The sequence below is a fragment of the Xiphias gladius genome, chromosome 24, assembly GCF_016859285.1.
Source record: "Xiphias gladius isolate SHS-SW01 ecotype Sanya breed wild chromosome 24, ASM1685928v1, whole genome shotgun sequence".
NCBI classification, from domain to species: domain Eukaryota; kingdom Metazoa; phylum Chordata; class Actinopteri; order Istiophoriformes; family Xiphiidae; genus Xiphias; species Xiphias gladius.
Window position 1 is genome coordinate 25,089,785 of NC_053423.1, and position 18,475 is coordinate 25,108,259.

General features: G+C 44.8%; 2 protein-coding genes across 3 annotated transcripts in view; both read right to left on the minus strand.

The window, feature by feature from the left end:
- The window catches only part of LOC120786619 (carcinoembryonic antigen-related cell adhesion molecule 20-like), a 36,124-nt gene extending 23,843 nt beyond the window's left edge, over window positions 1–12,281 (minus strand). Inside the window, exons 1-4 of one of the 2 annotated variants that reach the window (XM_040122150.1) lie at window positions 5,603–7,969; window positions 3,724–3,823; window positions 3,044–3,373; window positions 158–321 (exon numbers count right to left, since the gene is read on the minus strand). In XM_040122150.1, the coding sequence (XP_039978084.1) occupies window positions 158–321; window positions 3,044–3,373; window positions 3,724–3,772 (543 nt within the window). In that variant the 5' untranslated portion in view covers window positions 3,773–3,823; window positions 5,603–7,969. Of the gene's footprint in view, window positions 1–157; window positions 322–3,043; window positions 3,374–3,723; window positions 3,824–5,602; window positions 9,384–11,641 lie in introns of those variants that run through there. The other variant, XR_005706735.1, reaches the window with a different exon arrangement.
- Window positions 12,282–13,117: 836 nt separating this feature from the next.
- Window positions 13,118–16,727, minus strand: LOC120786629 (zinc finger protein 572-like). Its single transcript, XM_040122173.1, has 2 exons — window positions 16,273–16,727; window positions 13,118–14,521 (listed from the first exon to the last, which is right to left on the minus strand). Exons 1-2 carry the CDS (start codon window positions 16,442–16,444, stop codon window positions 13,581–13,583), a joined length of 1,113 nt encoding a protein of 370 aa, XP_039978107.1. The 5' UTR covers window positions 16,445–16,727; the 3' UTR covers window positions 13,118–13,580.
- Between the last annotated feature and the right edge of the window lie 1,748 nt (window positions 16,728–18,475).

An 18,475-nucleotide genomic window follows, 5' to 3' on the forward strand; every position in this document is an offset into this window, starting at 1 on the left:
ATTGAATGATCGAGCGAATAAATAAGTAATAGCTTGAAGGCCGAAATAAACGAACTACAACCGAATTAACAAAGAGAATGGGCGCTTGAATTCATACCACCTTAAATCCCTGCAAAATGCCTTTTTTACAGTAAAGAAAATTTTGATATGAACTGACATTTTTAAGTGTGAGCCGTTTGCCGTCGCCCACGATGTTTGTGGTGCCATTCCTCCAGGCAAACGTGAGGAAGGAGCCTTTAGCGGCGCAGTTGAGAACCAAGGTGCTGTTGTGTTCGATCACCTCGGGCAGGTTGGACTTGATGACCACGTCAGACACCGGCTCTGCACAGACACACGGGGAGGTTGTTGTGCGTGAGGAACAGATTAATTAACAGTCGTGTGAATAGCACCTGTGAAACATCTGCAGAAAGGACTGAGTTTTATTGAAAGTAGCTTTAATGCAGGTGAAGAAAAAAAACAGCAAAGTAGAGGTTTCTCTGTTGTGGTTGTCGCCTGGTCTTTGTTAGCAGCAGGCCTCACGTTCGCATTGACAGTTCTCTCACTTCAAGTGATTAGTGGACATGAAACTCCTCCAGGTTCAATCATCAAGGCACAAGATAAACAGCTAAGTTGAAAAACGTCTGATTCTGTGATTACAAAGCCAACTACGACTCCCAAGATGCATTTCTGTAAGAAATGCCCAACCACGAGCTTCATATCCCGTTAATGCGTGGCCAACAACGGCAGATTCTTAAGATCACACTTTTGAGAAAACTGACTTTACAACCTGCAGCTTCAATCATTTCAAGTTTGAATAAATCCCCCGGCTATGCTGCCACATTTTGATCCCATCTGCGACAGTAGGGCCTTTTCTGGTAGCTGAGGCTCACGGGTTCGTTAGCAAACAGAGCCACTCAGCAACCTATCACAAAAAAAAGCTCTGAATCGAAGTTAAAATAAGGAAAACTAGCGGCCAAACCATAAACCTGTGGTACGGTCCAATTATGCAGAATACACATTATCCGGTACATCAATTCTTATATGAGAACTTTGAGTAAATGAGAAAAATTTGGGATAAAATAAATATTTTTCTGACACCAAAACCTGACATTTAGTTCATTTTGTGCATTTTGCACTAGCAGGAAAATGAGGTCGACATTTGGTCGCTTGTTCAGTAGAAAAGAAAGAATCGTGAAAGAAACAGCAAAACCAAGTGGATCCACAAACACCAACTAAACTGCACAATTTCAGAGAGTCCTGCTACGAATGAGCGGTGGACGGCGGCGTCGGAAATCAACATCTGAATGGGAGCCAGTGGATAAATTGCAGCAACTAGACCTGCTGGACTGGTTCTCGGTGATCCCGGAGCGCCGCGTCTAAATGCACAGCCTGTTTATTGACGATTAGGCAACAGTAGGTGCGTGGGAACAATGTGGAGGAGCGGCAACTCGTTCTGACAGCAGTGTAACAGCCCGCGGCCGTCGAGGGTTCATCCTGTGACTCCACACAGTCTGTACTTCGACAGGATACGTTTTGCGAGATACACTTTGTCGACTGACCGTGAACCTGCGGGAACGTTAAGGATCTGCTCTGATGCAAGAGGAAGAGACTGAAGACACAAACTGCCGGTTCCGCTCTGCGTGTTGGCCAAATGTGTGGTTTTACTGGCTGGTCCCTGCGCGGAGAGGAGCGTGACCGCACGAATGCGTCAAGCGCCCTGTGATAAATAAAGACACAAACCGACAACACGACGCTTCTGTGATCAAAGCGTTTACTGTACAGAGCTGAGTGAAGCTGCGACGACTGGCCAATTAACCAGCGAGTCGATCAAGAGAAATCGAATCTGCAATCATTGTAACGATCGATTCATCTTTTAGCTCATTTTTCAAACTCAAATGCCAAATATCTGCTGGCGCCAGCTTCTTAAAAGTCAGGACTTGACGCTTGGGATTCCTCGTGACTGATCATGTGCCGGGCATTTTGCACTGTTTTCTCAAAACCTTCGCTATTTTACAGATTTATCAATTAATCACACAGACACGTCGACGGGTCGGTGGATGATGAAGGGAATCGACAGTTGCAGCCCCCCCGTTGTGTAAATCTGCATGTGTGTGTGTGCTGTAACCTGCCTGTGTGTGTGTTGCAACATGTAAAAGCTGCATCAAATCCTGTCCTAAGTAAACGTCTTTCTGAGGGCCGACACCTGCCTGTGTGTGTGTGTGTGTGTGTGGGAGGTCACGGTATTAGAGAGCACAAAGCAGCCCTCACTGAGCCAAAACGCAAACAAACAAACACACACACACACACACACACTCTCCACCGGGAAAGTACGGTCAAGAGCCACGCCCTTAAGTAGCACAGTGTGAGACGCCGCTGAGTTTTCTGTTGTTTTCCTGCGGAATCCGACCATAAGGTCACGTCTACTCGTGACCCTGGACGAGCCGCTGTGCTCACTGGGGGCACTGGTGCGCAGTAGTTCACGAGACCCGCTCCGGAGTGTTAACTGGCAACAGGTCAACTGGAGCAGCTCGGGGCGATAAGGCGTATCTGGTTTCCTCCGCTAAAGAAAATAGTCCCCGCACGGTGTCGTTGCTACGCGAGGCGTTCGTGCAGCGCAGGGATATTTCTACACCGGTTACAGGTGTGGCTCGCGCTGTGGAACCGCACCAAACTGCTTTGGAGAATCGGTCAATTGTACGTGCGGCAGTTTCAGGGAGACGTTCACGAGCCCGAACGTAAAGTAAAACACTGTTTTCTGGATCTCACGGTGCCGCTGATCAGCTCGGTACAGATGCAGCCCAGGAACCATCTCACGTGAACTAACAAACGACCCGGGGAAACGCAGGCCGAACAACGCGATCGAAGTTGTAATTTAAAGCGGCGTCGGTTCACAGAGACGCGGCAAACATCGGGGTGTATGAATAGAAGATGTTATGAATCATTATGTGACAGCATGTGATCCACAGGCGTAGCTACTCATTTACGGGGGGGTCCAATAATTCTCCTGTAAAAGACACCTTGGCAGGGAGCGTCACAGGTGTGGCGGCGGGGGGACGTGACTCACTCAGAACCCGGAGCTTAATCTCCCCGGTTTTCGTATCACCGTTGGTCAGAACTTTGTTGATGCTATAATCCCCGCTGTCCTCCGTCCTCAGGGACATCAGGGTCAGGAAGCCGTTGGTCTCGTTTAGCGACACCCTTCCCTCGTACGGCGCGTTGACTTTCGTCCCGGTTTGACCCACGGTGATGATGTGAGTCTGTTCGCTCCCGTCGTTGAAATTCCAGATAATAAAGGCATAGTCCGGAATGTCGATCAGGGTTTCAAATGTCACATTTCTCCCCACAATCGCGTCCAGCGGACCCTCCGGCAGGATGTCCTGCCCAGCACAGCATCCTGGGGGGAAGACAAGTCACATACGCAGCGTTAGACCTGTGGAGTCTGGGGTTCTAGAACCGCTAGAATCCCTAAAAGTGGTTCCATGCATTTTCTCTCTGGTCTGCTCCGGTTCCTAGCTTCTAAATTATGTCTCAATCAAACCTAAACTACATCATTTTACATCCTTGTAGTGGGAATTCAAACAGGCTTCAGCCTGGGAGCCGCTTTTCCTATGCACAAGCAAACCCGTGAAAACCCAGCAAAAATACAGAACATAAAAACTGTGAAGCCCAGCTCAGTGCGCGGGGACCCCGCAGTCCGTCTGCAGCGGACGGTGTGTGTGTGTGTGTGTGTGTGTGTGTTCTTACCGAGCAAAGAGAGCAGAAACAGAAGCGACTTGAAGGTGAGCGGATCCATCACGGACGGTTCTTCCCAGCAGAGACAGAGTGGGAAATGCGGCGGTACCTGCTGCTTTTAGAGGGACACACCCAGACAAGGTGAACACACACACACACACACACACACACACACGTCATCGGGATGATGATGATGTAAGCCCCCCCCCCTTCTTTTTTTTTTTTTTTTGAATGAATCATTTGCATTCCTGTAGTACATAGGGGAGTTTGTATTTACTCAACTGTGAACGATGGATTGGGTCAAAGTAAAAACACTGCAAAACTCCAATGGGCCCCTGGACACGGACGTGGAAAAGGCCCCCGACGCTCCTGCTCAGCCGCAGCACAGAGCGCGCTTATGTTTTTCTAACTATGCTGCTATTAATGGATAGATCATCCAGATTCAAAAGACACTTAAGGGGTTTGGAGTCTGTATTGAACCCTCCAGTTTCCAGCTGTAGTTCGGTGACACACCGCCGCCACCCAGTGGACATTTGAATTAAAGCGCGCAGTGAAAACCTTCATATGGGAAGTAAGAGGGTTCACATCAGACCATTAGAGTCACAAACAGCAGAGATTCACAACTACGACTGTTGTGCTTATAAAAACAACATCAAACATGTCATTCCAGCTCATTTGGTGAGAGTGGGTTCATCGTTCTTCTCACTTCAGCCAAGTAACGCCTCCAAATTTTTGGCTGTGTCTGGTGTATCCTCTGAGCTTTTCACTGCTGAACCGGGCCACTCTCGGGCAAATCCATTCATTACTATGTATTCACATCAGCTCTGTTCTCGGAAAATGATTCCAACCCTTCGGAACGTACGGATGCCGAGTTTTGAAAGGAAACGAAAGTCTACGTCTGTAGAGTTCGTTTTTTTAGAAGTGAAACTCTCAAACCCAGCCGGACCCCATTTTTCACTCACGCTGGCCTCCAGGGTTCGGTGGTAAAGAGGGGAACTGATATACGGTGCTTTTTACAATTAAGGCAATATATTTTAAACTCTTTTACACATTCAGTCTCCGTCAGTCATGGTTTTGGCGCCAAACAATGAAAACACCTGTCGTTTCAATGCAGTTCGACAGCATCACAAACTGCTTCCTCCAAAATGGTCCCACAGCTGAGTCGACGGCGCTCCGGAACATTTTGAACAACAGCTGAACGTAACGTTTTCATGAAGGCAGGATTCAATACCAGACTGCATTAATTTTAGCTGAGCGGACCTAATGAACTGCCGTGGCTAATTTTTATGTGATATAACACTGAGAAAGTGGAAGTTCTACATGAAGAATACTTTTATTTTTGATACCTAATTACATTTTGCTGATATTTACTTTTAATTTTAGCGCACGCCCTGTACTTGAGATGGCGTGTTTTTAGATAGTAGTGTCAGTACATTTACGTAAGCAAAGGACCCGGGTCGTTCCTCCACCACTGGGTGGTTAAAGAACAACTGTTGTGACGCCACGGGATAAAAGAAACAGTCATTTTACATGACTTTGGCGTGAATTCAAATAGGCTACACCTATGCAAAGACACAGGACCGACATTTCCAGAAACGAACGACAAAACCAGTGAAAAAAGATAAAATCCCTGATCAATCTGCAAGTAAACGGCAAACCCTTTCCTCCTACCGATGAAAGACAGAAGCAGAAGTGACCTGAAGGCGAACAGATCCCTCCCGGTCGCTTCGCGTCTTCCCAGTTCAAACAGAGATGAAAATAAGGCAGCTGAACACACACTACCCCCAATCTTTCTCTCTCTATTTCCCCCTCAAACACACACACACACACACACGTATGATCTGAGCCATTTAAAAAAAATAAAAAAGTCTTTAATGAATCATTTGCGTACCTGTAGTCATAACACGTGTCAAAGGTTTCACTTAATCCAATCCATCATTCACAAACCTATTTAAATAAACATTACTTATAATATATACACAGTTCAAACGTATATATTCCATGAAGTAACCTTACAGTCACCGATCCTCTTGAACTCAGTGAGGGGGAGGTACTGATGGGCTGGGACATTTCATTTTGCTTCAGTTTTCGAGTCTAGATTATACATCTCACAAATGTCACCGTTTCCGTTCAAAGGTGCAGTAAGAGGCTTATTTCCTGTAAAGCAAATGAAGATAAGCTGCGGCGGCTTCAATTGTCAGATTCGGCACGGTATTGAAATGTGGATAGATGTAAATATATGTATCTTCTTTTTACATTAAGGTTAAGGTCATTCTGTTGTCTCCCATGGGAGGGAACGGTCTGGGATCGAGGGAACTGCTTTACTGCTACATTACAAAGAAAACGGATTAAACACACATTTGCACGCATCACTTTAACAGTAACGCGCCTCTCACCTCACACACACACAGGCACACAGGGTTGATAAAACCGGCAGGCGTCACAGAGCCTCCCGGCTGCTCTGCCCGTTGATAAATTAAACTGACAGAGGTATGAATGCATGTTTATAGCGGTTGTGTTTAAACGGAGGGACCCTGTACCATCATTAGCACATACTCAGAGTTCAACACATGGGGAGGGTCAGATAAAATCCTGTGGTCTGCTAAAAAATGTCTGGAGAAGTGAGGGTTGTGGGCGTTCCCCTCATTTCCCCTGTCGTTTTAACCAGATTAAATATTTGATCTTTGAACTTGACCGTTGATAACACGGTGACGTAAGCTCGTCTCCGCAGCAGCGCTGTAAAAAAATTCACACAAGTCTTTTAAAAACATCATAACCCCAAAGTTTTTTTTAGACATTTTTATCTTTAAGAGGCTACACAAAACTCAGCAGAAATGCGAGAAATGAATGCCCCTGTTTTTGAAGTCGTTCAGCGAGCCTCTGCTGCCATCCAGTGGACATCAGGGAAGATGTCGCCCTACCAATCGTTAAGAGAGGATTCAGGAAGTAATCGTGTATAATGCTAAATTACGTGTCTCTTACTGAGGGTGAGCGAATGAAAAATAATGGAACAAGGATTTTAAAGCATAGATCTGAATGTGTAGTGTGTGCGCATAAGCGACCCAATGTTAGAAATGACACACATTGAGACATGGGGCCAAAATTTCCAGCCTGCCGAGAGGATTCATCTCAGACTTCGTAGATTTGCAAACAGCTGAGCGCCCACCTAAACACTGTCCAACATGGGTTGAATTTTAACAGTCAAACAGCTCTTTGTTTTGCAAAACTGTCCTCGTACCATGTTGTAAGTGTTGTTGCACTGTAATTAAAAACTATTTGCGCATTAATCATCTGAGGAGGAATGACTGCCGTTGATGGAAGTCCGATGATATTCATTATTTTTCTTCATGTCAACAAATCCCATAAGCCAAACCAAAACTGAATGCCTCCTACGAACAAGTGCTGTCTATGCATTCAAGTCCGATGCATCTTACTCCTCTGGGCCACAGATCTGCATCGTGGTTCAAAAACTATTGACAAGACATGAATGAGCCCCACCGTTGCACTGGGTGACACGGATTAATCCACCGCTGAAAATAGTCCCCAACAAATACACTAATTCCTCCTGCTTGTTTGATAAAAACCACAGTGAGTCTTTTATAAGAATGAAACTCCATTTGTGAGGTGACACCGGAGCCACAGACAGAGTAGGCCTGTCAAAGTATTGACAGGTGGACAAAAACACTGTTGGTGCTGATCTGCACATGCGATTTGATGACAAAAACCAAACAAACTTTGCAAGCCTTATCCTTCTCTACTTTGATCACAGGTCATTTTGTGGTTTGTAAAGTTTACAGTCTGCCATGCTGTTGCTTCTGCACCTCCCAGTGTAAACTGACACAGCTAAAAATGGGACCGGTCAAAACCTAGTATCTGGCTGGACTCGCCCTTTATCTGTTTGCTTCCCTCGGACTCTCTGCGCTCACACATACAGTAATTTAATGCAGCTGAATTCCCAATAAAGCTGCTCTCATTGACGTGTTTTTCTGTTTCTGACGAGAAAACAAGTGTGAAATAGCGACTGAAACGTCGCCCATTAAGACGACGACGATGTTTTCCGGCAGTCACTTCCAAGACATTCCCCTGTTAAAGGTCTGGCCCCGCTGCTGCAGTCCAGCCTGATGACTCAGATCATCGACTCTTAAGAAAAGAAAAAGTCTTATGAAAGGTCTTAGCGAAAAAGATTAAGCGTGACTTCATTTAAGAGTCTGTATGTCTTGACCTCAGCACTTCAATCCTGCTGGAAAAATGGTCTCAACAAGCATCTCCTCCTCTATTTCTGCTGCTCTCACCAGCACACTTGTGTCTTTTGATATACGCGAGCCGAGTGAATCTTTTATCACAAATGTTGCAGCTGAACGGTTTCTCCCCTGTATGGACAGTCATGTGTTGTTTCAGATGCCCGTGTTGTACAAATCTTTTACCGCACACCGAACAACTAAATGGTTTCTCCCCAGTATGAATTCTCATGTGATTAATCAAAGTGTGACTGGCTCTGAAGCTTGTTTTACAAACTGAGCAGGTGAAAGGTTTTTCTCCTGTATGAACTCTAATATGGGAGATTAAATTACAGCTTTTTAAAAACCCTCTACCACAGATGGAGCAACTGAAGGGCTTCTCCCCTGAGTGGATTCTCGTGTGCTTCACAATATCTCCACTCCATCTACAACGTTTTTTACAAACTGAGCAGCAGAAACGTTTTTCTTCGGAATGAAGTCTCATATGAGTAATTAAGAGGTTGCTCTGGGGGAACCTTTTACCACAAACTGAGCAACCAAATGGTTGGATTTGCATGTGTTCCTGTAGATGTCCCTTGTGGCCCAAATTTGTAGCGCACTCAGAGGAGCTTACTGATGTTTTTCCAGCATTACATTCAATATCTCTTGCAGGTATTTCACTGTTTTTCAGAAGGTTTAAACCTGACTGAGGTTCCCTGGTCTCCTCCAAATCATAACTACTGTCATCAGTCTCAGATTCAGAGGCATGTGAAGTCTTGTCATAACCACCTGGTTGTAAATATCTATCTGGATTGAAGGTCTTGGTTCGTTCTGACCTTCCAAATTCCTCTCCTTCAGGTTCTATTTTCAAATGCTCTGCATCTCTGTTCTCCTCTCTTTGGCTATGATGAATCTGCGAGGACTGAGCTCTCTCTTCATCATCATCTTCACTCTTCACAGGGACGGGATTGAATGGGAACTTATAACCCGGGCGAGGCTCCCTGGTCCTCATCCAACCACTTCCGTCTTCTGTCCGAGCTTCCAGTAGCCGTTTAATGTCGTCTATACTATACGGTTGTAAACACCTATCTGGATGGAAGTCGCCGGCTGGTTCTGATCCTTGACAGTCCCCTCCTTCGGTTTCTGTTTTCATCTGCTCAGCTGAGCTGCTGGTTGGAGACTCTGTGGCTCTCTGAAGCTGTGAGGACTGAGCTTTCTCTTCATCATCATCATCATCATCATCATCAGCCTTCACGGGGTCAGGAGTGAATAGGAGATTGTCCACATCGGCCTCCTCCAGCCCTTGAAGCTGCTCTTCCTCATGACTGGCCCAGAGTTCCTCCTTTCGCTCTTTAATGCATGCGGGCTCTGGTGAGTCCTCCTGGTCTAGAATGGGGCTGCACTCCTGCTGCTCAGGGGAAACCTGTTCTTGACTCACCAACAGCTGCTGAACATCTGTGGAGAGTGATGGAATACAAACACATTTAAGAAAACCACTGATACCATTACTTTGATATTTATCTGGAGTTCATCAAACCTAAAACAAACAAACCAGAGCAGAAATACCATAAAATGAGGTTCACTGCAGCGATTCCATCATCAGACCATGTGTACATGTAAATCCACTTGTCATGAGTTCAAATAAACCTGTCAGCTGAAGACTTAAGTGTTTTACCTCCATTTTGCTTCTTTCTTCAAGTGACATGCCAGAATGGCTGAATATACTCCAGGTTTTATGTTATGCTGTCACTGAGGCTAAAAACACATTTACTAACTGATCCTTCATGCAAAATAAAACCATCTCTTGAAATACTTATGAACAAATCCGTATTTCTGTCAAAAGTTAGAAGATGTGCCTTTTTCTCCTCAACACAAGAAACTATGCCTTTGAATTAATCTAGAGTTGTAACTATGGATTATTTCAATGTCCATTTATCTGTTGACTTTTTGAGAACAATTGATCAGAGATGAAAGGAGTAGCTGATTAACTGATTAGTCAATCGAATAACTTTTTCTGCCATTATTTTGATTATCAAAATCAAATTTAAGCAAAAACAACTAAAATGTGATGGTTCCATCATCTCAGACATCAGGACTTGCTGCTTTTCTCTGTTTTAAACCTTTGGTTTTTGGACCAGTGGTTTTTAAGACATCATCTTGGACTCTGAGAAAATATAGTTGCCCTTATCCTCTATTTTCTGATGTTTTATACATCAAATAAGTAATCAGATTAATCAGCACTGCAATTGATTAATCATTTAATCTCTCAAGTGTCTAAAAACATAGTGGGAAAAGCCCCTCACAATTTCCCATAGCCTAAGGCTTAGCTCACTTTGAAATTACATGTTTTGTCCAGTCAACTTCAAAAACCCAGATATTTGGTTGGCAATGATTTACAGGGGAAGGTGATAAATCCTCAGATTTGAGAAGCTGGATACAGGAAGTGACTTGAATAATGGATTTATTATCAGAACTTTACCAAATATTTTCTGTAAGTTGACGACTTGATTAAACACCTGATTCAATGTACTCTAAATCACTCCACTATATATATATACACACACACATATGTATGTATGTATGTGTGTGTGCAACTTTTTGTGCTTTTAAATGTTTCTGAATCCGCAAACTTTCGGATTATGTCCACGTTTACATGAAAATATTGGAGATATTTTCCAATGTGGTCTAGGACTTTTGAACCCCACTGTGTATATATGTTTTTTTTGTACATATATATTTACACAGATAGATAGTTAGAACCAACATGCGCCCTAGCACATCATTGATCTGCATCACCGATCGCCTCCGTTTCACTGACATTAAAGACAAGAGACACGTGATCTCTTCCAGGTTCACCAACCAGGCAAAGCGGGCACCTACCGACGGGCCCCAAGAGCCCCAGGTTTACTCCGTGTCCGCTCTGTCTTGATTAATTGATTAATCACTAATTAGTTAGAAATGTGCTAAATTTCCTCCATCCTCCCCCTTGTGGCCCCAGGGACTGTGCCAAAATCTACTTGTACGACCTTGATTTCATTAGTTTATATTGAACTCGTTTGTTTTAAAGTTGCGTTTTATCAAATTGCTTTAATTTTTTTCTGTGTCAGGTAATTGAGTATCATTAAATCACAGGAAGACTGTAAAGCTGCAACCAGCAAGTAGTTTCATAACCAATGTCAGATCATTTTCTTCAATAACCGACTGTTCAGTGTCTAAAGAGTCAGAAAATAGCGAGAAATTCCCTGAAGCCCGAACTTACAAAGAGGTTGCTTTTATTGACCCACACTGTCACAGTCTTGTTGAGTTCACTGTCATAGAAAACTGGGAAACTAGCAGCCAGTCACGTTCACAAAGCTGGTGCCAATGATTTTTTTTTTTTTTTTTTTGCCTAAAAATAAAAAACAATTGATAAACTATCAAAATCGTTTCAGATTAATTTCTCTCTCAAATGCCAATTTCCTCTCAGTTCTACAGTGCTCATTGGCTTCTGGGTGCCTGGGGAGACCATGAAACCGTCACGGGTCAATAGGGGCCCAAAAACGGCCGCACCGGGTGGTTAACCCAGCCAGTTTGTTAAAAGTGAGAAATAAAAACGAGCCCATCTTAACAGGCCCAACGCCTTCACCGTAAAGTCCTGGATATGGACGCGGTCTTTTGGCGGCAGCCGGTTTCCAGGCACTTTGGAGTGAGAGGAATCATGAAACTGTACAAACCCGCTCTGCGTAACCGGACTTCGGGGTTGAAAGCAGCGTCCAGTAGTTTGCCTCGTCGGTGATTCTCTGTTGAGCAACAAAGTTCCTCCTCGTACTCAGCGATGGTTCTTTCAAACAGCCCGAAAATCTCCTCAGCAGCCGCGGTCAGTCGCAGGTTGACGAAAGCTCTCAGTATCTGGACTTTAGACATGTCTTTTATTTTATTTTTATTTTCTTTACAAATCACAACAACTCTTTTTTCCCGGACCAAACGGACGAGCGCCCTTGTTGCTAGGTAACGTTCGCGTCCGTTTATTGCCAGCTAGCAGGCTAAGCTAGCTTCACGAGATCGTTCAGACATTTTCAAACAAAGACTCTCCGGTTTATCTGGGCACTTTGGGTCCATGAAAAATACAGTTTGGCCCGAATCGAAACAGTGACTCCGACGTGTGGTGTGTGTGCGGCCGAGCTCCGTCCCTCCCCAGTCCGGTTTCTAGCAAGCTATGCTAAACTCATTTGGCGTTACCGGCTAACGCAGGATGAGGTGAAACATCCCGACATGTTGCACAAAGTCCAACCACGCATCCAGCCTCTGGCGGTTCACGCCGGTTGAATCTAATACACAACGTCGCGTAAAGAGCTGGATTCGCGACAAAAACGCGAGCGTTTTTCTCGAGCCGTGTCAAGTTGGTCTCTACGTCCTGTAAATGAAACAGCTTCCGGTACCACTTCTTCGCTGATCTTCAAAATAAAAGCACCCAAACTTTTATTTGCAGGCCCATTACTTCTTCACCCATCTGGGTTAAATTTACCACCGGTCCTTCTACCACTGAAAAACAGTGGTAGACAGTAGACTAACAAGTGTATATTAGAATGTACACAAGTAAAAGTCCCACATTAAAATTATTATTTTTAGGCGACAATAAAAACAAAATTACGACATATTAGCAAAATGTACTTTGAGAATGGCTCCGGTGGATTTCGTTAGCTCATACAGTTTATTATTTACTGATACCTTAACGACAAGCAGCCTTTTGACATTAATGCATCAATAACTATAATCCAGTTATATAATATCTATTATTCTGAAATGGACTATTCTGCACGATGGGTACCTTTTACTTCTAGTAATTTAACTATATTTTGTTGATAATACTTATACACTGTAGTGCTGTAGCTTTTCCTTAGGGAAAAGATCTGAGTACTTCGTCCATCGGCGACTGTACCGTGGGTGTGCGACTGTAGTATGAATTTGTACAGTGCATTTCTGGAGTGAGGTGTGCTTTGTGTGTGGGTAGATATGGGAGTGGAGGGAAAGCAGCTCAAGGGTAGACAAGGGCCGGTTTGGGGTCGTTTGGGGGGGGGGTGTTCAACAGAATTGTAGTGGGGGAAAAAAATGTCTCCACCCTGTGGTTCCACCTGCCAGGCAGCAGAGGAATACCTGTTGTCATGGTGATCAAGACATACGCAGTCTGGAGACTGAGCTGTGGTGTAAAACTGAACTTGTCTGCTGAACAGACAGGTCACACTGACTACATCGTCCAGACATCTGCGGCTCCATATTATCCTGTTATTCTTCTTACTTTCCATAAAGCTGCCTTTTCGCTCTTTGTCAACCCTGAGGAGACCAGATATCTTGTTTCAAAAAACTTTATTGGAGTTGTCACTGGACATAACCGACGGGAGGCTCCTTTCCTACATTCAGTGTGAGCTCCGTGTCGTGGACGGTCAATTCGTCCGTACACTGTGTGAAGTTGCAGGAAGGCCACAGACAGGCCAATTAAAACGTGTAGTGCGAGTTAACACATGATACAAAATTGATAACATCCGTACAGTGTCTTCCCAGTTTAAAGTAAAGACAATCTGCTGAGCATTGTCTGGTTATTTTCCTGCTCTAGTTGCATAGAGTTGCATGTAGTTTCTCTGTCACAGTGGCCGATCAACCAGCAGCTCCCCACCTTCACCCGCTGCCGTCGACAGCACACTTATGGTTTCTGACTTGTGAGTGCCAGGTGAATCTTTTGTCACAAATCCTGCATTTAAATGGCTTCTCCTCGGTGTGGAGGGCCATGTGTGTGGTCAAATTCGCCTTTTTTGAAAATCTTTTACTGCAAACTGAGCAGCTGAATGGTTTCTCCCCAGTATGGACTCTCATGTGATTCACCAACGTGCAACGCAGACTAAAACTTGTGTTACAAACTGAGCAGGTGAAGGGCTTTTCTCCTGTATGAACCCTTAAGTGTGTGGTCAAATTTGAGCTCTTTGTGAATCTTTTACCACAAAAGGGACAAGTAAATGTTTTCTCTCCTGTGTGGCATTTCATGTGGATCTGCAGATGCTCATTACTGTCTAATCTTTTAGCACATGCAGAGCAGTCAAAAGATTTTTTGGCCGCATTATATCCCATATCGCTTACAGGGACTTCGTTGTTTTCCAGAGCATTCCAACCTGGCTGCGGTTCCCCGCTCTGCTTAAAGTCATCATTACTGTCTTCGGTCTCTGAGGAATTTGAAGTCTTATTACTATCTGGACGTAAATGTCCGTCCCGATCAAAGTTCCTGGCCGGTTCTGATCCTCCACCGTGCTCTCCATCAGCCTCCATTTTCAAATGCTCTGCCTCTCTGTTCTCCTCAGTCTGGCTTTGATGAAGTTTTGAGGACTGAGCTTTCTCTTCTTCATGGTCATTTTCACTCTTCACTGGGACAGAAGTTAACGGGAGCTTGCTCTCAGTCTCTCCCAGCCCTTGAGGCTGCTTTGCCTCGTGACTGGTCCAGAGTTCGTCCTGTTCCTTTTTAATGTGTGGTGGCTTTGGGTCCAGCTGGTCCAGACCACTGCTGCACTGCTCCTGCACGAGGGCAACCTCTTTAATCACCGTAAACTTCTCAACATTTGCGGAGAACACTGGAAAAACACAAACACATTATGTAAATATACCAAATACTTATTGTTTTGTGGCTTTTATACATGGGGCTTCCAGGGAGGCCCGCTTCTGAATTGGAAGCTGTTCTAAATTATTAAAGGGTATTTTAAGGTTGGTTCTTTTCAGTGCTTGAAGAAAGCAGCGGGTGACATCGGAGCTTCGGTAGATACGGTTTTATGATCGAGAGTGCAGCCTCTCCTCTCTGTCTTTCTCTGACCTGTTCCCTGTGTCCTGTGCCTGAGGGCGGGGCTGAGCTCCGACAGCCTCAGTTGACATGTCATCGACATCGTCACTGTTCAGTGCCAGTCAAGAACCAACCAGAGTCTTTTATTAAAACGCCTGTTCGGGAATAAACTAGCGGAGCAGCGTTGTTTTCAACTTCTCTGTCTGCAGTCTTCCGCTCAGCACTGGTGTGTTTCAGCCTTAGCGCGTCTGCTGGGCTAACAGCAAATTGTTATGAACAAGCTGAAGCAAAGGCTGATGGTGTGTAACTTCTCAGCCTAATTTGCCACGTATCTTAGAATTTTTGCCGCCCCCACTATCAAACCAGCCCCTTCCTCCTCTACGGGAGGAACCCACATCAGGGGTAAGAGTGAGGACAGTGAAGGGATGAATGATAGCGACTGATTTCTATGTTCTTAATCCGTTTTGAACTTCACCAACTGTTTTGGTTTCAAAGAAATATTATTTAGTTATTTAGATGTGTTGAGTTTCTAGTGTTTTTGTTGTTGTAAACGTTGCTGTTGTATGTTGTTATACTTGGAAATATCCTCTTCTAAATGTATCCTTCCTTTCAAAATTCATTATTTTCCTTGTACCGAATGAGTAGAGACAAGATCGATAATTTCTATTAAGCTTTATGGAAGGCTTGGGACATTGACAACTGAAGAGCCAACAATCAATTACTGTATCTGTCCTTCTTACCCTGTGCGGGGCTGCGAGGGAGCTGGAGCCTGTGACCAGAGCGACACTGGCGGGCACACCTGAGCAGGTCACTCGTCTATCACCCTGCTTAAAACTATACGTAAAGCCGGTCATGTGACAACGCAGTGACCCAAGGGTTCAGAGTTCGGTCTCTGGTCGGGCAGAGGTGAAGAGGCGACGGTGGTGGTGGATATGTGCTCGGCCCTGAATGCTTTAGATTATTCAGTTTGCTACATACATTGGAACACAGGCATATGGTCAGGACGGGCGGGCGGATCTTGGACAGACGCTGGGACACAACCGAACGAACCTTTACGCGCACGGTCTCCCCTCTCATCGGTTGCGGTATCTGGTCCGGTGCGAACTGCTCGCGCTGTCGGGAAGGAGACGCCCGCTCTTGTCAGAATCCAAATGTGAAAATCCAAATGAAGGAATAAGCAGACAACGCTTACGCACAGTCGCACAAACAGAACTAAAGCCACCCACGGCCACAACGCAGGAAAACGCCCCGCCAGATGTCTAGATCATCCGGTTAGACAGTCTGTGTCCGAGTCCTGTTACATGACTACTCCGGGCCACAGTGTCGACCTCTTTCTCGATTTAACGCCACATGATAGTGGTTACATCCACATGCCAGTGTTGTAATGTGAGACTGACATGAGAAAAACATGTTGTTATGACGTGAAAAACTGTGTAAAAACTAAGCAAGTTTCCGGTTATAACAAGACATTAAGAACTTTTTTTTTTTATCACGGTGCTTTGAGGAAATCAGCTGAATGAGTATAATAGAGAAACCCCCTCTGCCCACCCGCTGTGTCTGCCTGCATCGCAGCCTTCCCAGCCTCCTGCAGCAGGCTGCGCTGGCGACCGATCTCCTCCTCGTACTCCGCGATCGTCCGTTCGAACAGCCCGAATATCTCCTCAGCAGCCGCGGCGAGTCTCTGGCTCACGAAGGCTCTCAGCATTTGGACTTTCGACATTTTCACCCAGCTACACCGCCCTTTCCTGCAGACGAACCCCGTCGGGGCGCAGCTCGGTCCGCGGCAGTCTGCCCGACAAGCAGCGGCGTTGCTAGGCTACGCCCTCCTCCGTTTATTTCGAGCTAGCAAGTTAAGCTAACTCCGCCACAGGTTCGCAGGCGGTCGGGAGGGGATTCGGAGGTAAGACAGTCCGGAGAGGTTGAACAGCACGAACCCCGTGAAACAGCGGCGTGCAGAGGCGCTCGCTGGTCACTCCAGCTGCGCGTCGGTTAAGGGTTTTGAAGGGAAGAACGTCGCTCATGAAACGAAGCTTCCTCAGCCCAGCGAAGAAGAAAAAGGGCTCCCGTGGCCCGTTGCTCGCTTTCAAAATAAAAGTATGTCCTCATCTCAAATATTACGGGATCAGAATGGCATTGCAAGAAAGGCGTTAAATTTTCTTTAGTGATTATGAAAATGAATGATTATTTATTATCCCTCTCTCTTACACAAGGCCAGAATAACCTCCTGGGGAGGTGGATGGACATGTCCTTCCCTCCCATATCAAAAATTTGTCGTTTGGCACCGGCTGACCCCCACTATGTGTGAGAGTTTAATTATTTCTCCAGGCACCCAAAACCAACCAGTATTCTGGAATTGAAAAGATTAGTTGATCAGTCTATTAGTTCATTGACAGAAAATTAATTGACAACAATTCTGATCATTTATTGATCACTTAAGTCATTTCATAAGCAAAAATGCCAAAAGTTCACTGATAACAGCTTTTCAAATGTGAGTATTTGCTTGTTTCCCAGTTCCCCATCATAGTAAACTCAATGATGCCTTTTTGGCTGTTATAATATCAGATATAATGAAGCAATCTGAATACGTTTACTTGGACTTTAGGGAATAATGATGGGCATTTTCCATCCCTTTCTGACATTTCATACACTGAACTATTAATCGATAATTAAAGAACATAATTGTCAGACGTATAGATAATGAAAATAAGTGTCATTGCGGCCTTACAGTAGTCTTATGATGGACTATTATACCCTTTGTATGTTAATCACTTGAGGACGAGGGCCATAAGATGGAGACTGGAGGACCTATCCCAGTTGGTGTCCTACTTCTGTGGTGCAAATTTCTAACAAATTTGCTATGAATCAAATTATGTAAACAGAAATAGCGTAGAGTAAACCTTTGGGGCCCTTTAGGGTCAGAGTCCCCTGGGACGTTGCCCAGTTTGCTCAGCTGGTCATCCAGCCCTGCTTTTACTTCACCACAACCATTTTGCTATGAACTATAAACTTCTGAGCAGTATTCTGAAGTCTGCATCCCCAGCAAATTCTCTGCAAGTCCGCTTCAGGTTCTATGTAGACTTGATGAAATGTGGATTTGGTCAGCCCTCAGAACTTGTGAATTTCAGACACTACTCACACTCACACTCATAATAACTTCCAGTAACAGATTTGTTGAAATCTTATCTCACCTCATATCTAAATGTTTTGAAAAATGCCCCTGTAAGTGATTCAAAAAGTAATAGTGTTTTAATAAAAAATCATTTAGCTGCTCTGAGTGTGGTAAAAGATTTGTCCACAAAGGAAATCTGAAGATCCACATTAGATGGCGTACTGGAGAGAAACCATTTGGTTGCTCCATTTGTGTGAAAAGATTCAGGCCGAATTCAAATCTGGCCGCACACTTTAGAATTCATACAACAGAAAAACCTTTCACCTGCTCTGTTTGTGACACAGGTTTTAGGCAGTGAGGGACGTTGGGTCAGCACATGAGGATTTACGCTGGTGAGAAACCATTTAGTTGGTCAATTTACAGCAAAAGATTGACACAAAAAGTCTCGTGACAGAACACGACTGTCCACACAGACGAGAAACCATTCGGTTGCAGCGTTTGTGGAGTATTGAACAAGTCGTCAAATGCGAAAAACCACGTGTGTGTTTATTTCACAGATACTTTAACATAAATGATCATGTGCTGTGGCGGACTTGACTTTAACCCTGAGAACTCCCCAAAGACGTGGTGTACAGCGCACAG